The sequence below is a fragment of the Lissotriton vulgaris genome, chromosome 6, assembly GCF_964263255.1.
Source record: "Lissotriton vulgaris chromosome 6, aLisVul1.2, whole genome shotgun sequence".
NCBI lineage: Eukaryota > Metazoa > Chordata > Amphibia > Caudata > Salamandridae > Lissotriton > Lissotriton vulgaris.
Genome location: NC_141694.1, coordinates 483278748 through 483304626, shown reverse-complemented (window position 1 = coordinate 483304626; position 25879 = coordinate 483278748). Strand labels below are relative to the sequence as shown.

Here is a 25879-nt window from a genome sequence, read left to right as displayed (position 1 = left end):
ACTGCCGGGCCTTGACGTCGAAGGCTAGGCGGGAGCGGTCCCCTAAGCGCCTCGAGTTCCGGCAGTCGGCCCGCGCCGCTCGAGGTCCCGGTCCAGGAGGAGGTCGAGGGACCGGTCGCGGGGCCACAGTCATCACAGCTCGGCGAGTCGACACCACTCGTCAGACTCAAGTCCTCAGGTAAGTCGAGGCACAAGAAGTCAAAGAAGCGACATTGCTCTTCTGACTCCCCCCTTGCCCCCCCCCCCCAACGCTCGCGCGACGCGGCGGGGGTGTTTCGGGCGACACCACCCACGCGGCTCGGCCGGAACCACAAGCGCGGTATCCAGATCCATACGCGCCGGTCCCTGGGCTGAACGCGACGCTGGAGGACAACAGCGCCTTCCTCATGGCCATGAGGTCGCGCTTCCCTGCGTCTGGTCCCGCCGAGGTGCCTTCGGGCCCTGCGGTCCCGTCTGTGAGCCCAAGCGGGCCGGCGGCTTCGGTCCCAGTGCCGCTGGGTGCTTCGGCCCCGGCGCCGTCAACGACTTCGGTCCAGACGCCGTAGGGTTCCTCAGGATCCAGGCCTGGATCCGTGACGACGCCGGTCGACCTTACGACCCCCCTGCCGACATCGTCACCAAGGGTGTCGCCCCCGGCGCCGTCCTCGGGCGTCGTCGTCCCCGATCCCAGTACGGATCCGGCGTCCGACTGGTGCCGTTTTCGACACCGATCGGTGAGCCTTTCACCGACGACCCAGCTCCATCGTTTCTTTCTGACCTTCAGGAGATGAATGACGAGAGGGATTGGGAGGGGTCTGAGGACCCTCTGGCACTGCAGGGCCAATTTAGCCAGGACTAGGCAGACGAACTGGGGGAGGCAAGTGGTTTGGACACTTCACCCAACACTGGTTTTGTCTCCCCTCCTACCGTGGCTACGGAGGAGGGGGCTGCTTACAGAGTGGTGTTGACTAGGTCAGCCAAGGCCTTGGCTCTTGAGCTCCCAGTCACGGCCGTGAGGACTAACCTCCTCACTGAGGTGCTCAAACCGCAGGCAAGCTCCTCGGAGCCTCTCCTGCCATTCCATGAAGCCCTCACTGACGTTCTGTTGGGCACCTGGTCCAAGCCCTCTACAGGCCTCCTTGTAGATCGGAACGTGGCCCGACGCCACCGCCCGGCTCCGGGTGACCCCAGTTTCCTGTCTGTTCACCCCACCCCTGAGAGCCTTGTGATCCAGGCCTTAACTTCCCAGAGCGCGTTCCCGACCGCCCCTCCGGATCGGGAATACAAAAGGTACGACCAGTTTGGTAAAAAGCTGTTCTCCTCACTGAGTTTGGGGTTGCGGTCTGTCAACACTGCGTGCCTTTTGAGCTGTTACTCCCACTCTTTGTGGGATACGGTTGCGGAAGTGCTGCCGCAGTGCCCGGCGGAGGTCCTGGCAAAGCTTACCCAAGCCCTTGCGGAGGGAAGGGATGCAGCACAATATTCTATTCGGTGTGGACTGGATACCACTGACTCCCTAGGCAGGGCGATTGCAACGACGGTGGCGGTTCGCCGCCACACCTGGCTGAGGTCCGCCAACTTTTCGGGCGATGTCCAAGCCTCTCTTATGGACATGCCCTTTGAATGCCGTCACCACTTTGGCGATAAGGCGCACAGCACGCTGGAGCGTTTCAAGGACTCCAGGGCTACGTCCAATTCCTTGGGCCTCGGCCAACGACAGCAGACTTCCGCCTTTCGTCCCTTTCGTGGCCAAGGAAGGGGCGCCCCCACACATTCAGCTAGCCACAGGCCGCAGAACCAACCTCAATGCCGTCGCGGACGTGGTAACCGCCGTGGCGGTGCCGGGGGACACCGGCAAGGTCAGTCCACACCCGCCCCGCAGCATCTGCCTCAAAATCCTCCTAGTCCGAGTTTTCAGGCCCATTCGACGCCAGTGGGGGGCAGCGTTCGCCATCACCTCCTCCACTGGTGCTCCATCACATATGACAGGTGGGTGCTGCAAATCGTCCGAAGGGGCTACTCCCTCCCCTTCAAGGCAAACCCTCCAGCCATGCCACCGCAGTGCCACCGCATGTCGGGGGATCACTTGCACCTTCTGCAGGAGGAAGTTACGGCCCTCTTGGCCAAGGGGGCCATCGAGCGCGTTCCTGGGGCAGAAGTAGGATGTGGTTGCCATTCCCACTACTTTCTGGTACCCAAGAAGGGCAAGGGGGTCTATGCCCTATCTTGGATCTAAGGAGCGTCAAGGGCTTCCTCCGGAAGGAGAAGTTCAAGATGCTGACTTTGGCTCAGGTCCTAGCTGCCCTAGACCTAGAAGACTGGATGGTAGCGTTGGACTTGCAGGACGCTTATTTCCACATCCCCGTCTTGCCGGCCCACCGGCATTACCTGCGGTTCACGGTAGGCCACGAGCACTTTCAGTTTATCGTGCTCCCCTTCGACCTTACCAGCGCCCCTCGGGTGTTCATGAAAGTGATGGCGGTCGTCGCAGCTCGTCTGCACAGATTAGGGGTTTCAGTCTTCCCCTATCTCGACGACCGGTTGTTGAAGGCGGGCTCGCCCAAAACAGTTGTCTCCCACCTCCAGACTAGGGCCGACCTCCTGCACTCGCTGGGGTTCTCCATCAACGTGCCGAAGTCACACCTGTGCCCCTCGCAGAGGCTCCTTTTCATCGGAGCGGTTCTGGACTCAGCGCAGATCCGGGTTTATCCCCCCAAACAGCTGGTTCGGGATATTCAGCCTCTGATTCCGGTCTTTCAGCCTTTATCCTGTGTCTCGTCAGGTTGGCGCTGCGGCTCCTGGGGCTGATGACCTCCTGGATCCTTCTGGTGCATCAGACCGGTGGTGGATGCGGGCTCTGCAGTGGGACCTGAAGTTTCAGTGGGCACAGCATCAGGGCAACCTGTCCGACTGCATCCGGATCTCGGAGGGCACTGCGAGACAGTTGCAGTGGTGGCTCACGAACCGCGATTGGGTCAGCGGCAGATCTCTCTCCCTTCCCGAACTGGAGCAAGTAGAAGTGACAGATGCGTCCCTCCTGGGATGGGGAGGCCACATGGGAGAGAGGGAGATCAGAGGCCTCTGGTTCCCGGCGGAGTCCCGGCTCCACATCAACCTTCTGGAGCTGCGGGAGATCCGGCTTGCACTGAAAGCATTCCTTCCCTCTGTCCGGGGAAGTGTAGTGCAGGTGTTCACGAAAAACACCACCGCCATGTGGTACTGCAACAAACAGGGCGGGGTGGGGTCGTGGACCCTCTGCCAGGAGGCTCAGCGCCTCTGGACATGGCTGGAACACCAGGGCATCACCCTGGTGGTTCAACACCTGTCAGGTTCCCTGAACGCCAGGGAGGACAAACTCAGCCGCTTGTGCATGATGGATCACGAATGGCGTCTGAACTCGGACGTGGCGCAAGGTCTCTTTCAGGAGTGGGGAGAGCCTTGGTTAGATCTATTCGCAACCGAAGAGAATGCGCAATGTCATCAGTTCTGCATGTTGGAATTTCCAAGGCGGCACTCGCTCGGCGACGCTTTTCGTTGCGAGTGGAGCTGCGGTCTGTTGTACGCATTTCCGCCTATACCACTTCTGTCCAGAGTGCTGAAGATCAGGCGAGACTGGGCAAAGTCATCCTTGTGGCTCCGGACTGGGCATGAAGATACTGGTATCCCGAGCTACTCAGCATTTCAGTCGATCGCCCGATTTGTCTGCCTCTTCAGGAGGACCTTCTGTCGCAGCAGAAGGGGACGGTTCTCCACCCGAACCTGTCCAGCCTCCACCTCCAAGCGTGGAGATTGAGCGGCGGCAGTTGAGGCCATTTGACTTGCCTCCTGAAGACTGTAATGTGATTCTGGCAGTCAGGCGTTCCTCCTCAAGATCGGTATACGCCTGCAGGAGAAAAACACTTTTGTGGCATGGTGCACAGCAAAGGCTGTGGATCTCTCTCTGCCCTCCCTTTCAGCGGTTCTCCTCTTCCTTCTTTCTCTTGCCCAGCAGGGTTCGGCTCTGGGCACTCTTAAGGGCTACCTCTCTGCCATTTCTGCCTTCTTGAGGCTTCCTGATCAGCCTTCTCTTTTCAAGTTTCCTGTTGTAAATAGATTCTTGAAGGGCATCACGCACATGTTTCCTCCTGTTCCTTTCGTGATGCCTCAGTGGGACTTGAACGTTGTTCTAACCTATCTGATGTGCGCTCCTTTCGAGCCACTTCACAATTGCCCTCTTCGTCTTCTGACTCTCAAGACTGCATTCCTGGTTGCCATCACCTCTGCCAGGAGAGTGAGTGAGCTCCAGGCTCTATCTTCTAAGCCTCCTTTCCTCTATGTTCATCCGGACAAGGTTGTTTTAAGAACGCGTCCTTCTTTCCTGCCCAAGGTGGTTACGGCCTTTTACATAGGGGAGTCTATCACCTTGCCCACCTTCTTTCCGCCTCCACATCCCTCGAAAGAGGAAGAGAGGCTCCACCGTCTGGACCCAAAACGTGCTCTCTCCTTCAACCTTGATCGCACACGCCAGTTCTGGGTGGATGATCAGCTCTTCGTTGGTTACGTGGGTATGAAGAAGGGACGGGCGGTGCTAAAACGGACCATCTCTCGGTGGGTTGTGTTGTGCATCAAGGTCTGTTACTCCTTGGCTAAGAAGGAGCCCCCGGTTGGGCTGAGGGCCCATTCCACTCAGGCCACGGCGGCTAGTACTGCCCTGGGTCGGGGAGTCCCCTTTCAGGACATCTGTCAGACAGCTACGTGGGACTCGCTGCACACGTTTGCTAGACACTACTGCCTGGACAGCCAAGTCCAGAGAGATGGCTTTTTCGGCCGTTCCGTTCTCCAGGATCTGGTGTGATCTTGGTCTGCAGACTCACCACCGGGGTTGGCATTGCTGGGGTATCTATTCTAAGGTAAGGAATCTAACACTAACCTGTTTCTTTCAGATGCACAAGTTACTTACCTTCGGTAACAATATATCTGTAAGAAATAGTAGTTAGTATTAGATTCTTTACCGCCCCACCCATCCTCACCGTTCTGCAGACCGATATTTAGGGTTAAGGTATTTCCCTTTGAGGGCCCTAGTTTTATGGCACCAGTGTCGGTCTCTGGCATGGCTCTGCGTTCCTGGCGCGGAAAGCTATGTACAAGAACTGACGACAGCGCGCGAGGGTGGCATCTAAGTACTCCGACGTCATCCCGGCGACCACGACGCCGAACGCAGAGCCGCAGACGATGCCTACCGACGCGCAGGGGTACTGCTATGAAAAAGCTTTCCGGATCCAGTCTGACGCCTGGGGATATTCTATGGTAAGGAATCTAACACTAACTACTGTTTCTTACAGATATATTGTTACCGAAGGTAAGTAACTTGTGCTTTGGGGAGATTACCTGGATTCTATGCTACGGCACAAGATTTCTGGGCTAGACATTTTCACATTCTTTTGGTATGCAGTGCTTATAACACACTTCTAGGAACATTTCCTGCATGAGGAGTAGAAATAGTATTAACCTTATGTGTCTATTTTATTTGCCTAGATTAGAATATAACATGTTCATGCTATAAAGGGAGAGAAGCCGAGATAAGCTATGGGCATCACTGGCGTGTACTAAACAAGAGACATATTATATGTACGATTTCTTATTTTAATAAAGACGTATTATTCATACTTTTTTTAGGAAAATACTACAAGAAGTTGTACAGAACTCTCCAGGAGCCCGTTCTCTCTCGCTCTTCCTATTACCCTCTCTCCCTTCGACTAACTTTCTAGACAGAGGCTAGGGGACAAGTTCTGGGAGGGCTAGGGGACAAGTTCTGGGAGGACGAGGTGTTGTCTGCCTCTCAGGTGCTCCTGCAGCATTTAGGCATTCTGTTAACAGATCATACTTGAAGCAGCTGTTTGTTATTTGTAGGATAGCTATAAAAAGCTGCATAATGATTGCCTGATGCCTGGAGACACTTAGAAGTATGATAAACCACTGATGACCTGTACACTGAAGATCAGTGCTTGGGTCACTTATTATTTTTTAGCTTTTCATTACTTACTGAAGTTCTTGATATGCAAGGGCGGCTGCTCTTGGATGTTCAAGACAAAAAAATGCCTCAGAAAATCTGCGCACCTATAACATAAGAAAAAATGTAACCAGTCAATGAAAGAACAGAATCAACATTCATACCCTTTGACAGAAGTGTATAAACATGTGTTTTTTTAAATATCATAATTGTACAGCCTCTTCGTACACAGACCCACACACCTAACCATTTATTCACTCAAACTTCAATTTAGTTCAGATCAACGACTGGAAGATAAGAGAGTGTACAACATAAAACCTAAACGAATCCTAGAAGGACAGGAAATTCATCAGCAAAGATATTAATGCAACAGTAGCACCCACTTTAACCATGCACATCAATTGTTGTCTTCCGCTCCTACCAATAATGTACAGGTGAGAATGTTCAAAACCTCTCCACCGCACAGTAATAGCAATAAGAAAATTACATGAGGGTCGCTATGGCGATCACCTGGTAGCAAAAATTAATTGCTTGGTTAACCACAACATTTCTACTTTACTATGAGCGGCTTGAGTCAATGTAGTTCAGGATTACTCTAGAATGTAGCCAATCTGCAAATATGGAAGTAATTTTTAATGCAAAGAGAAAATATACCTGTGTGTATCACAGGACGGTTATTTATGAGGGCAAATAGCAAAGAGAAAGGAAATCCAGGACTGTGAATGAAGGGATGAAATTCTAGGACAATCAATGCAGTCATGGCGTCCCTGATGTTTTCTTGTTGTCCCAGGTTCCCCAGCATCTTTCATTACTGCCACAATTAGTTGGCGTGCCTTTTCCCAATGAAGCTCTCTGTAGATGACACCATTCCTTTGATCTCCACAGCTAGCTGTCTCGAGAGGGTACCACTCTATGTCATGGGTGGTGGCAGAATTTTAACGGTTTCTGGGTACAGACCTGAACCAGAAGTGCCTACTGGCTTCCCAGTATGAATACATTACAGTAACGAAGCCCACACAGCACCCCAGAGTCCAAAGAAGCTGACAGCAACTCAAAGCTCTACCACTCGCCAGAGATCGAGGAAAGGTATTACAAGAATCTACACTTTCAAGGTGAGCTGCGTTGTACCTCTAGTTATTGACCACACTCCTTCCCCTTTACCCGCACAAAATGTTTTACATTATGTTCATTTGTATCCCTGCTGCTTTAGTGATGGTCCAGCACCCGGGAGGCTTACAACCTAGCCAGATCCAGAGAGACTTTCTTTGTGCTTAGCAAGCACTTTGGCCTGTGGGCTTGGACCGGTTGCTGTCGGACAGACTGGGTCTGGCCTCTCACTTACCAAAATTGGTGCCCCTGAGTGAGGATCCTGTGGGGCCATAGGCTGCATGATGTTCCCATTTTAAGGGACACAAGGAAAATGCTACTTACCAATATGCATCTGTTCTTGGCATGTGGGCTGCTGACATTCATATCTTAGGATAGATCGCCGCATAGTGTTGGGTCCGGATGTTTGCACTTTGTTGTCCTGGAAGAGTGTTCGAAGTATCACGAGATAGGTGACTCCTCCCCTGGACTACAGTGCGCATGGGCATCTTCTCCATCTTCAGATTGTTTTTCGCCATTGTGGCAAAGATGGAGTATAGAAAAGTAAGAGATGGCCATGTAAATGTATGTAGAAAGAATTACTGCAGCTGTGACAGGCACCGGGGAGAAGGGTGGGCGATATGAATGTCAGCAGCCCTACATACCAAGAACAGATGCATACTGGTAAGTAGCATTTTCCGTTCGAGGCATGTGGGCTGCTGAATTCATATCTTAGCATAGACTGTATAGCAGTATCTCCTCTAGCAGTGGTCACCTGTGTCAGCTGCAGCAGTTTGAAAGAGAGTTTTTAGGACAGCCAGGCATACAGCAGCTTGCTGCTTTGCTTGCATGTCTACACAGTAGTGTTTACTGAAAGTGTGTATGGTAGACCATGTAGCTGCTCTACATATTTCTTCTAGTGGAATATTTCCTAGGAAAGCCATAGATGCCCCCATTTTGCGCCTTGAGTGGGCTTTTGGGGGAACTGTTAGAGTGCGCTTGGCCTTTTGATAGCATATTTGAATGCACTTAACTATCCATCTGGCTATTCCTGATTTTGAAATAGGATTACCCTTATGCTGTGGAGCAAAAGCAACAAATAGTTGTTTTGTCTTTCTTAAAGCTTTAGTTCTGTCAACCAGATATAATAGAGCTCTTTTTACATCTAGTGTGTGTAGAGCCCTTTCAGGCACTGATTGCAGGTTTTGGAAGAAAACTTGCAAATCTATTGACTGATTGAGCTGAAATGTTGATATAACTTTTGGCATGAACTTAGGGTTAGTACGGAGCACTACCTTATTATGATGTATTTGCATGAAAGGTCCTTGAATTGTTAGTGCCTGTAGCTTGCTGATTCGCCTGAGGGAGGTAATGGCCACCAAAAATGCCACTTTGCATGTTAGGAATTGTAATCCGCACGAATGGAGTGGTTCGAAAGGTGGCCCCATAAGTCTGGTAAGTACTACGTTTAAGTTCCAGACTGGAGCAGGTGGATGTCTTGGAGGGATACTTCTTTTAAGTCCTTCTATAAAAGCTTTGATAGGTGGTATTCTGAACAGGGACAGGTGTTGTCTGGTCTGGAGATATGCTGCTATAGCAGCAAGGTGTAGCCTTATGGAAGAGTATGCTAAATTGCATCTTTGAAGATGTAATAAGTAACATATTATGTTTTGGATGGAGGCATCTAATGGATTGATTTGGTTATTATTACAGTAAATTACGAATCTTTTCCATTTAGCTGCGTAGCATGCTCTAGTAGTTGGGCGTCTTGCTTCCTTGATAATGTTCATACAGTCTGGGGGCAAGTTAAGATATCCGAACTCTAAGACTTCAGGAGCCAGATCGCTAGGTTCATCTGATTGGGATCTGGGTGCCTGATTTCTCCACGGTTCTGCGTTAACAGCTGTGGTGATAGGCGCAGCCTTTGGTGTGGGACTACTGAGAGTTCTAGGAGTGTTGTGTACCATGGCTGTCTTGCCCATGTGGGAGCAACTAGGATCATTGTGAGGGACTGTTGCTTTAGTTTGCGTGCCACTAATGGGATCAGTGTGGTTGGCGGAAAAGCGTACGCAAATCTGCCTGACCAGTTCATCCATATCGCATTGCCCGGTGTGGGAACCTGGCGGCAAAGGACTGGCATTTTGAGTTTTCTTTTGTGGCAAACAGATCTATCTCTGGATGCCCCCACATTTTGAAGAATGGTTGGAGGACTTGAGGGTGAATCTCCCATTTGTGTATCTGTTGGCTGTGTCTGCTTAGTAGATCTGCGATCTGATTGTCTATTCCTGGGAGGTGTTCTGCCAGGAGAAAGATGTTTTTTTGAATTGACCACCTCCATATGCTTGTGCTAGGTGAGACAGCTTCGGAGAGTGTGTCCCTCCCTGTTTCTGTATGTAGTACATGGCTGTCATGTTGTCCGTCCGGATCAATACAGCCTTGTTGTACAAGTATTTCTAGAAGGCTTTCATTGCTAGAAATACTGCTAGCAACTCTAAGTGGTTTATATGCAGTGTCTTCTGCTTGACTGTCCAGAGCCCTTGGACTGCGTATTGAAGTAGGTGGGCTCCCCAACCTGTCAGTGATGCGTCCGCTGTTACCACTACCTGTGGAACCGGCTCTTGGAACAGTCGCCCCTTGGAAAGGTTTTGTGGGTTCCACCACTACACAGAGTTGTAAGTGCGACTGTCTAACAACACTAGGTCTTTTAGTTGCCCTTGAGCTTGGTTCCACTGCTGTGCTAGGCATTCTCGCAATGGACGCATTTGAAGTCGGGCATGAGGGACAATGAATATGCAGGAAGCCATCATGCCTATGAGCTGCATGAACACTCGAGCTGGCAAGGAATGTTGTGGGTGAAATCTTTGAATTAGAGACTGCATGTTGGCTATCCTGGCTGAATTTGGATATGCTTTTGCCACTGAGGTGTCTATTGTTGCTCCCAGATATTGTTGTAAGTGGGAGGGCTGCAGATGTGATTTTGTACTGCTAGGCATTTTGTGAAAACCCTTGGTGCTTTAGATACCCCGAAGGGGAGAACTTTGAATTGATAGTGTTGACCTTCTATCGTGAACCTGAGGTATTTTCTGTGAGCTGGATGTATCGGAATGTGAAAGTATGCATCCTTGAGGTCTAATGTAGCAAGGAAGTCGCCTTGTTGGAGTAATGGGAGTACTTGTTGAAGAGTGATCATATGGAAATGCTCTAAGAGTATGTATTGGTTCAAAGGTCTGAGGCCCAATATTGGTCTGAGGGACCCGTCCTTTTTGGGATTAAGGAAGTATAGGGAATATACTCCGTTCCCTTGGTGTTGAAAAGGGACTGGCTCTATGGCTCCTTTTTCTAGAATGGATGTTACCCGTTGTTGTAACAGCGTGACGTGTTCCTTGGACATAGGACGGTGTTTGGGTGGTATGTTGGGTGGAGTAGAAGTGAGTTCCAGGCAATAACCATACTGGATAATTTGTCTCACCCACCTGTCTGTGGTAATTGCGTTCCAGAAAACTGTGTTAGTCTGCCTCCGACCGGTGTTGAGTGGTCTGGAGGGAGTGTGAGCAAGTCACTGTTTCGTGGCGGTGGAGGCTCTGATGTTGTTGCCACCACGTCCTCTGCCCTTGTTATTATTGCGTCTATAACCTCCTCTGATGGAGCCTTTATTAAAGGTGCTCTGGGTATTACTCTTGAAAGTAGAGGAAGTTTGTGATGTGTTGCCTCTACCTGAGCCTCGAAAGGAGGAGCGACAAAAGGAACTTATGGATTGTTGGAACTGAAGTGCGCCCATTGACTTAGCAGTATCAGCATCCTTTTTCATCTTTTCCAAGATGGTATCTACTGCAGGGCCAAAACAGAAAGTCTTGGTTAACTGGTTGGTTGAGGATGGTTGACTGCACTTCATTTTTAAATCCGGAAATGCGTAGCTACACATGCCGGTGTAGTAATACGCTCGTGTTAATAAACCTAGCTGCTGTGTCAGCTGCGTCAAGTGCACATTTAATGGAAGCATTTGTTAGAAATTTGCCTTCCTGTATTAGGTTGTTCGCTTTAGATTTGAATGGTTCTGGGAGGTGTTGTAGTAAACCTTCCAGCTGGTCATAATATGCTCTATTGTATTGTGCTAATAGAGCCTGTGTGTTCGCAATTCTCCAAGTGTTTGCTGCTTGGGATGCCAATCTGTTGCCTGAGGATTCTAGTATCTTTGACTCTTTGTCAGGAGGGGGAGCATCTCCTGTTGTCTGTGAATTAGCTCGCTTTTGAGCGTTTGCTACCACTAATGAGTCTAAAGACAACTGTGATTTAATATAAGAAGGGTCTGTAGGGGCTGCCTTATACTTTTTTTTAATTCTGGGATTGAGGACATGCGCTCTGGCTGGATCTTTAAATATGTCTGGCGCGTGTTTTAGTACCCCTTTTAACATAGGAAGTGTACGTACGCTCTTTTCTGAAGTAGGAAAAGTGTCGAATAGGAAATCCTCTTCTATTGGGTCAGTGTGCATGTCTACATTGTGATATTTAGCTGCCCTATCCACTAGTTGGGTAAAGACAATGGTGTTGTCAGTAGGCGACGGCTTTGTAGGATATGTAGAGGTGTCAGGGATGGGTTGTGGGTCATATGCATCATAGGGATCATTTTGGTCATCCCATGTGTTATCCTGCACATCCTGATCCTCAGGGTCTCCAAAGTTATCTTGAGGATCGTCCCCTATGTTTTCTGCCTCATCATAATGTGAAGGAGAGTAAGGTACATAAGGCATGCCAGGAAAGAAAGGAGGAGGAGGAGTGAAAGGCCTTGAGGGAGATGTTGCAAAGTCTTTCTTCTTTGGAGGAACAGGGGAAGAAGTGTCAGTGTCCAAAGGTCTCTTCTTCCTGTGTCAAACTGTTACCCGTGCTGTTTTAGGGTCTATATATAGTTTAGGTTGTTCTTCCTCCACTGGATCAGGGTGGAAAAGTTCTTCCTCAACTGTCCGTGGTTTTGGCGCCGATGATTTTGACTTAGTCACTTGTTTTTGAGTCTTTGGCTCGAGGGCCTTAGGCTGTGGAGCTTCTTTCTGCTCGACTGCAGTTTTCGGGTCGGTGACCTTTTTCGGTTCGGCGACTCCCTTTTTTTTGACGTGTTTCGTCTTTACCGTCTTTTTTGGTTCGACAACCTTTTTCGGATCGACCGGTGATTTCGGTTCGATACCTTTTTTCGGGTCGACTGGTGTTTTCGGTTTGATAACCTTTTTCGGATCGACCGTTTTTTTCGTCGACTCGGCTGCCTTCTTCGGGTCACCAGGAATTTTAGGTCGACATTCTTTTTCGGATCAACTGCCTTTTTCAGGTCGACTATTCTCTTGGGATCGACGGCCTTCCTTGTTTTGATGGTTTTCTTCGGCTCGACAACCATTTTCCGTTCGGCAGCCTTTTGGAAATAGTGTAGCTAGTTCCCGGGGTCTCAGAAGGCTTGGGTTTTGTCTTCAGAGCCGAGCCGGAAGGCGGGGTCCTGAAGGGGTTTGTCGATCTCTGCTAAGGCCTTTAGGTGATGCTTCGACCGGAGCCTTGTCTTGAGATGGAAGCGGGGTAGGAGGTGTGGTACTCACAGTTTGCCCCGGTGTGATCTGGTCATCGGAGTCCGACTGGTCTTCTACGGTGACAATTTCGAGGTCGGAGTCCGCCGCTTCTGGGAGGTCGTGTTCGTCATCGAAAATGTTCTCCGGTTCCGGTGCCTGCTGCTGCATCTCTTGTCTAGCGGCCCGTCGGTTCCGGATAGTTTTCTTCGACCGGAACTGAGCACAAGCTGGACAATCCTCCTCGTTGTGCTCGGGAGAGAGGCACTTGTTGCATACTGTATGTTTATCAGTACGTGGGAACTTGGAGTGACATTGTGGGCACCTTTTGAATGGGGTCCTTTCCATCAGCAGCAGGCCCATGTGGCGTCGAAAAGGCCCAACGGCCCGCGTCGACGACCGGATCGAGATGGAAAGTGTTATCGAGTAGAGGCTTACCGAACGAGAACAATATCGTCGAGGTTGAAGGCCTTTTGGCCTTAGAAAGTTGAAAAGTTTTGGTTCCGAAGTTGGGAGTTGAGGAATATCATCCGAACTCAATGGCGGAAAAAAACAATCTGAAAATGGAGAAGATGCCCATGCGCACTGTAATCCAGGGGAGGAGTCACCTATCTCGTGATACTTTGAAGACTCTTCCAGCAACAAGGTGCAAACATCCGGACCCAACACTAGGCGGCGATCTATGCTAAGATATGAATTCAGCAGCCCACATGCCTCAACACAACCTTACACTGAACTAGAAGACAGCATTATCTTCCAGACACAGTAACTCACTTTCCCGAATGACGAGCACTCTCCCTTTGCTTCAGAGGATGCAGATGTACTGTAGTGGCGATCGGCCATCAGGATTTTGTTTCATCCTGTTTTTGGTGTTTGCGATCATTAGGATTGAGAAAAGTAGAGGTCTGTGAGTTCAATAGAATGGGTGAGTTACTGACTGTGATGGGTTAGTGGTTGCAAACAGTACGTTTGCAAATATTGCTTGAACCAGTAAATCATTCTAGTAAAAATGTTGTGTTTTTCGCTCTATTAGTTCTCATTGCAAATCATTTTTAATAGGTTATTCAATGCTGTGCAATATTATGCGACAAGTTTCTGTCCGCTGTATACATTAGGAGAAATGAATTAATCCAGAAGGACATTACAAGCATACAATATACAATGTGAATTGACATCAATGACTCGATTATCTTGGAGATAGTCTTAAAGTTGGCTATGTCAGTTATGGTACTGTATCAGCAAGGTTGTGTGATCTAAATAAATATTTGAGTCCTCCATCATGGAACAAGAGGAGGTTACTAAAAATGGGAAACACCAACTTTTAGAGGGGGAAAACGAGAGAAATATACGAGAAGACAGCATGGATAGGTGTTAGAAAGGATTCGTTCTCATGTGTGTTCCAGTTTGTGGAATCATTTAGGGATCGCCAATAGAGAATAATGCTTAAAACCAAGTGCCCTGGTTCTAACACTGTACAGTGCTTCATTGCAACTTTACTGAGCACCGATTTGGTGTACTTTTTAATATTTGAATATAATTCGTACTGTAAACGTATTTGTATATGTTATGATATTAATACCTAGTTTTGTTAACGTATCACTGGCTGCATAGCCACATCTTTATTGGAAATGCTATCATCTAGTTGTACTGAACCTCCAAGTCATACAATATACTATCCACCTTGAGCTAGACCTTTACTGCTCATTTGCGTCTACTCACATGGTCCAGTAGACTTAGAATGGCAACTTTGAAATGCAGGTCAAGTATTCAGAGCTCTCTTTACCTGAAACAGCAGTGCTCCCACCTTTGACAGACGGTGCAGAGAAAAATGCCAACAGGAATAATGAATATATTGACTTGAGCAGTGGCGACAACCTTAACCGACACCAACCTGTTTGTTACTCATTATTACCACAGTCTTTATTGATTATTACTAATAAATGTCCACTCTAGGACACAGAAGAGTCCCCACAAGGAACAGGAAGCGCTCCAGTAACAAAGACAATGAAATGCGGTACTAGGTAAGGAAATTGGTTTGTCAGATCGATAACTATCTGCAAGGAGGATAACAATGGTAGTTCATAACCAGGTTTAAATAACAGAGAAGGAGAATAGTCTGATAAGCACGAACTTACAAAGCACAAAACAATATTTCATCACAAATCCTTAAGCAAGGTGTGCTATGCAAAAAGTAAAGAACCTAACAATGACGCCAACAGATGGTTTTGTGAGACAGGGCAGACCCCGTAAGCACCGTGTCAAAGAATATGCCATCACAGAAAATGAAACTGGGCCATAAAGCACCAAACCAATTCAATGTCACCTTGAAGCCCTATGACTCTCAGAAAGCAGTAATGCCAACAAAAGTGCTTCTCAGCAGTTGGTCATCCCAGTGATCTCAGACAGGGTACCATTATTATGTTTCTTTATGTAACATAAATATAGGTATACCACTGAAAACAAGCATTCGCAGTGCAATAGGTCTCGCATTTACACGAGTTTGAGCTATTGACAATGCAAATAACAATGCCTTTTATTTTTGTTTTCATTTTTAAAACATGCGAAATGTGAGACTTGTTGCATTGCAAATGCTTGTTTAGCGGGCCTCCAGGCATGGGTAAGTACCCCACCACATCAAAAATAGTCTTGTACCCACCACCTCTCCTGCCTGCCCCTTCTCCCCGGTGAGATCAGATAGACTACTGATGCCAGGCAACTAACTACAAGAGGGGTCAATTCTAAGTATTATCATAGCCGGTAGTTTTCGAATACGCGTGCTTACATAGCGTACATTCTGGCAGTGGTGTGGCCTCGCAGCGCAAATAGGAAAATAGAAACATAGGGCTTTGATGCGGCACATGCGCTGTGTGAAGCGCTATATAAATACGTGTCTTAAAACCTTTGAGGAAAGTGGTGGCATTAAAAGAGCAACCGATGTTCACTATAAACCCCAATCCCTTGGAAATGCGCCCACATACTGCACCGATGAGCGGTAATAATGCAGGATTTTCAATATTTGAATGACTAGGGATTATGGATGAAGCGGGATCAATAATGGGATTTGACAGAAAAAACAAACAAGTGAAGCAAGCGAGCAGTTAAAAGTTTAACGGAGTCACACTTTTCAATAAAACTTGCTTCGGAAATCTCTATATTTTTAAGAACGAAAAATATAGATTAGAAACTTCCCATAATGGGAAAAGTTAACAGTGGTATAGAAAAAAATATTCATAAGAAACGTCTTATTGAAGAACAGCTCTCTGGGCTTAGTGAGTAATCGGGAGCCGAAGCGCTCACCTCGTCAAAATCAAAATCAATTTCTAGTTCTCAGCTATTGAATCGTACAACTGTCGAAGCGATTTTAAGCAAAATATGGGATGTGCTCTCGTTCCCTCTTGTAAATCGCTTCCCATAAAACGTACCAGAACATTTCCCGGAGAGTTGCAAACGTATAGTTTTTGCTTCATTTTCAATGACTCCAGTAAAAGATATCACAATCTGGGCTGTTTGACGCGAGACCCTGCAGCAGAAGTAAGGATGGTGACTGTCTGCCCCACCCACAGGCTGTCCTGTGCCTGAGACCACAAAAATGATCGGGCTCATGGGCACATCGCCTCTTCGGCAGGCAGATCGTCTTACGACGAAAATATGAATGCATTTTCTACATCCTTAAGTTTGTTTACACGTGGACTCTGCTCGCTTGCTTATTGAAGTATTCGCTTTTCACATAGCGCATTATGTGCCTTTTCTAAGCGCTGTAGTGAACAAATAATGCGTATGGGCGGTGCTAGGATCCTGGCGCTTACAACCCTTCTTAAACATGGCTGCAACTGCACATGTTCATGTGGGCTTTAAATATCTGTATTGCTAAGCACAAGGCGTTATCCAATAAGCGACCGCGTGAGGACAGCGATCTCGGAGGGCGATGGGGAGAGAAAAAAAATGGAGAACAAAGACTGATTTTTGGCAAAGAAATATAACCTATAGCACCCAATTACAGATGCCTACACTGCCTCCCAGTAAATGACTAAATACCATTCAAGATTCTACTGTGTTACATCCTATTGTATATTTCCCTTTTATTAGATTATTCTGTTGTGGTATGTATTTCCCTTTCAAGTAGAATGTATCTTTTTTCCTGGCACATGCACACCATCCTGTGAATTCCATTTGGAATTGTAATGTTATGAAATGTGAGGAGTTGGAGAAACCTGCTGGTGGTTGAAGTGCTGTGCTGCTGTTCTTCATTAAATTATTGAAACTAAACTGGATTTTCTCAAGATTACTACAAAATTTGGCGACGAGGGTGTCAAGTACTAACTGTTCGAGGCATGTGGGCTGCTGAATTCATATCTGTGCATAGTCCGCACCTAGTGTTGGGTCCGGATGATTGCACATTGTTGTCCTGGAAGAGTCTTCGAAGTATCACGAGATAGGTGGCTCCTCCCCTGGACTACAGTGCGCATGGGCATCGCCTCCATCCCCAGATTGTTTTTTCCGCCATCGGGTTCGGATGTGTTTTCGGTTCCCTCTATCGGAACCGATAGTTGTTCGACTTTTACTCGAGGCCAAAAGGTCTTTAGGCTGGGCGTCGGTATAGTTGCGTTCGGGTTTCTTACTGACTCTCAGCTCCGATCTCCTACAACCCTTCCACGTGCTTTCGACGCGGACGGGCCTACACTACACCCTTTGCTATGGAGCGGACTCCATTCAAGAAGTGTCCGCTGTGTCACTCTAAATACTCGCACCTCGACGTGCACCCCGTGTGCAATACATGCTTGTCACCGGATCACCGTGAAGACACCTGCATGGCGTGTTCCAAATTTAGGAGTAAGAAGACTCTGAAGATTCGCCGGGCTAATCGGCTCCAGGCTCAATTGTCGGCTTCGGCGCCCCCGCCTGATGACATCTTTCAGGAATCTGTCGAGGAAGCGGACGACGTACAAGGATCGGACTCTGGCCCCGCGTCTGAGGAAGAGACCTATGACGCGGATGAGGAGGCCTACGACGAAGTCTCCGGTGAGGTAGGGGACGACGAACTGATTTGTGCCACGATGGGTGATAGCTCGGAGGAAGAGCATCCCCAACCAGACTCCGGGGTTACTCCCCGTCATACGGCCCAGGTCGAGGGATCGCCTTCGGGCCTTACCCAAGATCTAACTTTAAGTCCTACGTCCCCGCCCCCGGTCACGGACATTTCTGCCAAGAAACCGAAAGTGAAGCCAACTGGTCTCGCCCCTTCGGATGCGAAACCGAAACCGAAAGTGCCGCTAGTGAAGAAGGTTCTGGAGGCGTCAACTTCCACGAAACCCAAAATGGCCGACTTGAAGAGCCACGCCAAGATGGCCGACCACAAGAGCCGCGCCAAAATGGCCGACCCGAAGCCTTTGGGGTCGGCGCCGAAGGTGAAGGCACCCGACGCGGCTGCGTCGGCACCGAAAAAGGTCGCGGACCCGAAGACGGCTTCGAAGAAGCGTCACGCCGACGGTGCGCCAGGCCATGGGGCGTCGGCACCGAAGAAGAGGCCTACCGACGACCGGGCTCTCGGAGACGAAGAGTCGCTCGAGACGGTTCAGCCCTCGGCATCCCTTACAAAGAAGGTGGGAGAATCCTTAAGGCGGATCCAACAGTCTACTGTGGTTCCCAGCCAGGACACTGTAGTGCCTAAGCCCACGCCGAAGCCTGCCAAGGAACAAACGCCCATTCGTTTTACCCTTCCTCCCAAGTCGGCGCCGAAGGCTTTCGCGCCTAAGCAGAGCGGACACTCTCAAGAAGTGTTGACGCCGAAGGCTGCATTGGTGGTATCGAAGCTTCGGCTCCAACCGCTGGCGGTGGAGGAACGTCGTGAGGTGATCATCGACGCCAACACCGGGAAATTATCGCTCCTCAAGCGAAAGATTACATCGGAGCCGGCCTTGGAACCTTTTAGGATTCCACTCAAGAACAAGAGAGACTCTTCGGCTCTGATGGAACCTCTGTCTCCACAGGCCCCGGAACACTCGCCGGCACACTCCCCCGTGCCCGAGGTGGACGAGGAAGAGGATGAGTACAACTATCCTGCGTACTCGGATCCGGAAGAGGAGCATGTGCCCTGGACAGCAGGAGGCGACGCAGACGACCCGCAGTCGGGCCAGGACACTCAACTTTTCGCCGCGAAGACGTCCCCGACGGAGGACTCGGCGGCATTCAATGCATTAATAGAGAGAGCTGCAGCGAACCATGACGTCGAACTGCACTCCGACCCCGTGGATGCCGATTTCTTGGTCGACACCTTCTCGGTAGCCGAAAAACAAGTCAAGACACTGCCGATGCTTAAAGGGGTGCTGAAGCATGCACAGGAGGTGTTCAAGGAACCCACCCGGGCGCGGGTGGTCAACCCTCGCATCGACAGGAAGTATAAGGCGGCGCCCACGGACCCCACGTACATTAAGGGACATTTGCCATTGGACTCCCTGGTGGTGTCCAACGCTCGAAAAAGGGCGAATTCGCAGACTACTGGTGATGCTCCTCCCCCAGATAAGGAATCCAAAATATTTGAGGCATCAGGCAAACGCATTGCTGCGCAGGCAGCAAACATGTGGAGGATCTCTAACACCCAAGCCCTGCTTGCACGTTATGATAGGGCCCATTACGACACATTAGAGGCCATCCTGCAACACTTGCCTGACCAATACAAGGAGGCGGGGGAGATGCTCATTCAGGAGGGTAAACTTATAACAAATGCATCCATCAAATGTGCCCTTGACGTGGCAGACACTGCCTCCAGGGCTATCAATACTAGCGTTTTACTTAGACGCCATGCCTGGCTTCGAATTTCTGGGTTCAAACCCGACATACAAACCACTATATTGGGTCAAACAGTGAATCCTGACCATCTGTTCGGCCCTGAGGTGGATGCCTCCCTAGAAAAGATGAAGAAAGATACCGAAACTGCCAAGTCTATGGGGGCTTTGCAAAGCCAGCAGTTTCGGGGGAGTTCTTTTCGCCGCTCCAATTCAAGAGGCACCTCAAGGGGCCAGGCATCCCAGTCAACGCAATACTACAAGGGTAACACCCAGTCCTCGTATAACAACAACAAGGGCAGGGGTGGCTACAGAGGCAATAATATCAAAGGCAGGGGACGTGGAAACAATGCCTCCAGGTCCACCGCCTCCAACAAGCAGTGACGTCTTGTCACTCCCCCCCGATCACACGACACCTGTCGGGGGGAGACTCCAGCAGTTCCTGCCGGCGTGGAGGTCCATCACCACGGACAGGTGGGTGAGGTCTATTATCCAGTGCGGGTACTGTCTAGAACTTACGTCCATTCCACCGGACATACCGCCAAGAGGCCGTGCTATGTCCGACAAGCATTTGACCTTGTTGCAGCAAGAAGTACTGGTCATGCTGCAAAAAGGGGCAATAGAGCTCGTTCCATTGCAAGAACGGGGAACAGGAGTTTACTCCCTGTATTTTCTAATCCCCAAAAAGGACGGATCACTCAGGCCGATCCTGGACCTCAGGCCCCTGAACTGGTACATCAACTCGGAGCACTTCCATATGCTCACATTGCAGCAGGTGCTTCCCCTGCTTCAGCAAGGGGACTTCCTAGCAACGCTGGATCTGAAGGATGCCTATTTCCATATTCCCCTGCATCCTTCACACAGAAAGTATCTCAGATTCAAGATCTTAGACCAGCATTACCAGTTCAGAGTCCTGCCGTTCGGGGTCACCACGGCACCGAGAGTATTTACAAAGTGCCTAGCGACTGTGGCGGCGCATCTCCGTCGCCAGCACATCCATGTCTTTCCGTATCTAGACGACTGGCTTATTCAGGCAAAGACGGAGCAGCAGTGCGTGGACCACGTGTCACGCACCATTCATCTCCTGCACGATCTGGGATTCTCTCTGAACTACCCAAAGTCCCATCTCCAGCCCGCCCACGTGCGACAGTATCTGGGCGCGACGATCGATACTCTGGCAGCCACTGCGCAGCCGAATTCAGTGAGAATCGCCAGTATCCAGGCGCTGATCCAACGGTTCAGACCCCAGCACTCGCTTCCGGCGAAGGTGTTCATGCAGTTGATAGGCATGATGGCCTCCTGCATCTCCATTGTCCCGCACGCGAGACTACATATGCGTCCGCTTCAGGAGTGCCTAGCACGTCAGTGGACTCAGGCTCATGGGCAACTAACAGACCTAGTGTTGGTGAGCGGTCGGGCATACAACTCTCTGCATTGGTGGAATCCACAAAACCTTTGCAAGGGCCGACCATTCCAAGAGCCTGTCCCACAGATCATCCTGACAACGGACGCCTCTCTCCAGGGATGGGGAGCGCATGTACTCCACTACACTGTGCAGGGACTATGGACACTTCAGCAAAGGAAGATGCACATCAATGTGTTGGAACTGATGGCAATCTTCATGGCCTTAAAGGCGTTCAAAGTACATCTGTGCAACAAGGTCGTGTTGATCCGGACGGACAACATGACGGCCATGTACTACATCCAGAAGCAGGGAGGCACACACTCTCCACTGCTGTCTCATCTGGCTCAGAGCATGTGGAAGTGGGCCATTCAGAGGAACATCTTTCTCATGGCAGAACATCTCCCAGGCAAGGACAATCAAATGGCGGATCTGCTCAGCAGACACAGCCATCAGATGCACGAGTGGGAGTTACATCCATCAGTACTCCAACCGTACTTCCAAAGGTGGGGTCATCCAGAGATAGACCTGTTCGCCACAAAGGAGAACGCAAAATGCCAAAGCTTCGCCGCCAGATTCCCACACCCCCAATCACAGGGCAATGCGATGTGGATGAACTGGTCAGGCAGATTTGCGTACGCTTTTCCCCCAGCACCTCTGATACCGCTGGTGGCACGCAAGCTCAGGCAACACTCGATGACGCTCATCCTGGTTGCTCCAACGTGGGCTCGCCAACCGTGGTACACCACGTTTCTGGAACTCTCCGTGGTACCGCATCAAAGGCTTCATCTCACTCCCAGCCTTCTGACGCAGAGCCATGGCGACATTCAGCACCCAGATCCGCAACAGCTCAACCTGGCGATCTGGCTCCTGAAGTCCTAGAGTTTGACTACCTTAATCTTCCTCCCGATTGCATGGACATTATTCGGGAGGCAAGAAAGCCCACTACTAGAGCTTGTTATGCGGCTAAATGGAAGAGGTTTGTCGTCTACTGCGTGGAGCACAGCATTGACCCGCTAGACGCTTCCATTCAAAACATCATATGCTACCTCTTTCACCTGTATCGTTGTAATCTAGCTTACTCTTCCATCCGCATTCACCTGTCGGCTATGACAGCATACCTCCAGAATAGGCAGCACCTGTCACTCTTCAAGGTCCCTGCTATCAAGGCTTTTCTGGAAGGACTCAAAAGAGTCATTCCACCAAGGACTCCACCAGCTCCGGAATGGAACCTCAATGTGGTTCTTACAAGGCTGATGGGTCCTCCCTTTGAGCCACTACACTCTTGCGAGCTGCAATTTTTAACCTGGAAGGTTGCGTTCCTAGTAGCAATCACATCGCTACGGAGGGTCAGCGAACTGCAGGCGCTCACCATCCAAGAACCTTTCTTCCAGGTACATGCTAACAGGGTGGTGCTCCGCACTAACCCTAAGTTCTTACCAAAAGTGGTCTCACACTTTCACATAAACCAAACCATTGAATTGCCGGTGTTTTTCCAAAACCCAGAGACGCTGGCGGAGCGGATGCTCCACACCCTTGATGTAAAAGGGCTTTGATGTATTATGTGGACAGGACAAAAGATTTCCGCAAAACCCAACAACTTTTTGTTGCTTTTGCCACACAACACAAGGGAAATGCAATCTCCAAAGCAGGAATAGCTAGATGGATAGTAAAGTGCATTCAGATCTGCTACGCTAAAGCAAAGCGCACTCTCACTATACCACCGAGGGCCCACTCCACTAGGAAGTTGGGGGCCTCTATGGCTTTCTTAGGTAACATTCCCTTAGAAGACATCTGTAGAGCAGCCACATGGTCTACCACTCATACTTTCACTAAGCACTACTGTGTAGACGTGCATTCAAAACAACAGGCAGCTGTTGGTCAGGCTGTTCTAAAAACACTTTTTCAGACTGCTGCAGCTGGCACGGGCGGCCGCCGCTAATGGAGGGACTGCTATGTATTCTATGCACAGATATGAATTCAGCAGCCCACATGCCTCGAACTGCAAATGCTACTTACCAGTATGCATCTGTTCTTGGCATGTAGGGCTGCTGACATTCATATCGCCCACCCTCCTCCCCGGCGCCTGTAGCAGCTGCAGTATGTATTCATATACACATATATGCTCATAGCATGGTCATCACTCACTTCTCACTCCATCTCTGCCAATGGCTAAAAACAATCTGGGGATGGAGGCGATGCCCATGCGCACTGTAGTCCAGGGGAGGAGCCACCTATCTCGTGATACTTCGAAGACTCTTCCAGGACAACAATGTGCAATCATCCGGACCCAACACTAGGTGCGGACTATGCACAGATATGAATGTCAGCAGCCCTACATGCCAAGAACAGATGCATACTGGTAAGTAGCATTTGCAACTACTACTACTACTACTTTTTGCAGCACAGGTGTGGTACACCCATTTTCTTTGATTTTTATCGAATTTTCTGGATTTCAACTTTGGAACTTAAAATTTTGGATTTTGGATATATATACCCTTAAATATATATTACCTTGGAAACGGAATGGAGGTCATGTTCTGATATTTTAATGGATTTTTGCCCTGATAACGCAGTATTGGGTTTGGAGCTGTACAATTTGCACCATGTTTTTTGGCACCATCTACAATTGAATTTGGTGAAAAGAAGAACATTTTGCCTCCAAACAACGATCTTCTATGAGTTTCTGGGGCACATGCATCAAGCATTTTTGGAGTCGCAAACGGTGCGATTCCTTAAAATCGGCCGTTTGCGATTCCAAAAATGCTTTTTGGAATGCATCAAGCATTTTTAGAAATCGCACATTTTTGCGATTTCTAAAAATGCGATTGCTTTTAAGAAATCGCAAATTTGCGATTTCTTAAAAGCAATGCATGATTACTTTTATAATTGCGAATTCGCAATTAGGGTGTCAAATTTAACGAGTGGTTGAACCACTCGGTAAATTTGCAAAAAGTGTTAAAAACGCTGCAAAAGCATTTTTTACACATTCATGTTACGGACACACATGTCCTTAGGACATGTGTGTGTGCAACATGATGCGAAAACAACATTTCATGGGTGCAGGGGGGGTCATTTGAACCCCCCTCTCCATCCTTGAAATGCAATCAGGATTTGCGATTAGCAAAGTGCGAATTCGCAATTCCTATTCATTCCTATGGGCATTTTAGCCCATAGGAATGAATGGGAATTGCGAATTCGCACTTTGCTAATCGCATAATATTTGAGAATCGGTAAAAATTGCGATTTTTACAGATTCTCAAATATTTTGAGAAAATGTACATGCATCCCATTTTGCATTTCCTAATTTGCGATTCCCTAAAAATCGCAAATTAGGAAGTGCAAAATGAAACAATGATGCATGTGGGCCTCTGCCTGTTTTAAGCTTCGTTTACCTTTTTGTGTAAACCAACGTTTCTTGGAACAACGCACGACGAGCTCCTGGTTTCCATGGCATCCGTGTTTTGTTTTGGATATAGACACTGCAGACGGAGACCGTGAGCGTGCAACGCGTGATTTCCATGACATCGTTGTTGTCCATCAGAAAGGAAACTTTAAGCGTGCACTTGGAGCAACGTCAAGCGTTTGTTGTCATCACGTGTTGCAATACGTAGCGTGACGTCTGATGTCATCAGTGGCCATTTTGTTTCGCCGGTGTTATTTCATTACGGCGTTTCACGAAGTACATTTATAGAGACTACAGGGCAACATTTATTCGTACGCAAGGTATTTAAAAGAAGAATTTATGACACGCGCAGTGCATTATCTGTGGAAACTATGTACTAAAGACTAGAGCCTATCTTAAATCTTTGAATATTTTCATTTTCGCTGATGTGCACAGCTGTTGTACATCAAATTACTGAACTGACTAAAGACTGTAGTCCAATATACTGTGGAGCATATTTACAACAATTCCTTTTATTTTATAGATACAACTGCATATATATTGTATTATCGTATAGTATTTAAGTTTCCTTTTACCTGTTGATTATTCCTAGTACAACATGCAATTTGATCCCCCATCTAAGTTTCTCCAAAGTAAAGGAGATCCACCCATTCCTTGGAATAGGTGGAAAGAAGAGTTTTTAACGTATTTAAAGGCAATTGGTGGAGAAAGGATGGGGAATGAGAGGAAAAATAATATTTTTCTTCATTGTTTGGGGTCAGAAGGACAGGCTCTGTTTAGAAATTAACAGCCTGTTCCTGGTGATTCAGGTGTTTTCGATGAAGCTATGCTTCGTGTGGAAACACGTTTTAAACCTACGACAAGCATTGCCCTCAATCGTTATAAATTTTATACTAGGGCACAGAGAGACAATTACTCTTTTGATGATTTCTTAACAGGGTTGCGAGCTTTGGTAGTGTCATGTAATTTTGGAAATATGACTGATGAAATGATCAGAGATCAAATCATTGTCAACGTAAAAAACTAAAAAACTCAAGAGCAATTGTGGATCATGGGGAATCCAACTTTGTAAGAAAGCATTTCCACTGCCAAAGGGTTTGAGCAGACCAATAAATGGATGAAAACTATAGAGGAAACTAATATAAAGAGTGGAAGGAATGATAAATCAACTGATGAAATATGTGCAATGAACACTGTTACCAAAAATGTTCCGACTAATAAGAATTTTGGGAAAAATCGTGTTGTATGTTTTAGATGTGGGAGTTACAGTCATGTGGCTTCTTTCAAATTCTGCCCTGCTATTGGAAAAGAGTGCAACAAGTGTGGAAGAATAGGCATTTCTCTAAAGCGTGTAGAGATGAAAAGAGAAAGATTAATGACAAAGGTAGCAGTTTAAATTTTAAGAAAACTGAAGTTTCATGTGTGAAAGGAGATACTGATTCTGAGGTCTTTTGTTCTCGTTGTGAGCATGTCAGTTGGGATGAGACTCTTAAGGAAAAAGGGATTGTGGTTACTTTGGTGAATATTAGTGCACTAGGTACTGACATTTTAAATTCTCCTAAATGTTTGGTCAGTTTCATGGATGTCAAATTGGAATTGATGGCAGATTCAGGTTCTCCTTGGACAATAATAACGGAGGACTATTTCAATGAAAAGTATGGATCTAAGATGTCCAAGGGAGATTTATGTCCTCCA

At 48.4% G+C, this 25879-nt stretch overlaps 1 protein-coding gene across 2 annotated transcripts in view; it reads right to left on the bottom strand.

Moving 5' to 3' along the window:
* FAM135A (family with sequence similarity 135 member A) overlaps nucleotides 1-25879 on the bottom strand; it is a 1101526-nt gene that overhangs the window by 407079 nt on the left and 668568 nt on the right. For both annotated transcript variants that reach the window (XM_086926467.1, XM_086926468.1), the window contains one exon: nucleotides 6002-6075. In XM_086926467.1, coding sequence (XP_086782593.1) covers nucleotides 6002-6075 — 74 coding nt within the window. The remainder of the gene's footprint in view (nucleotides 1-6001; nucleotides 6076-25879) is intronic.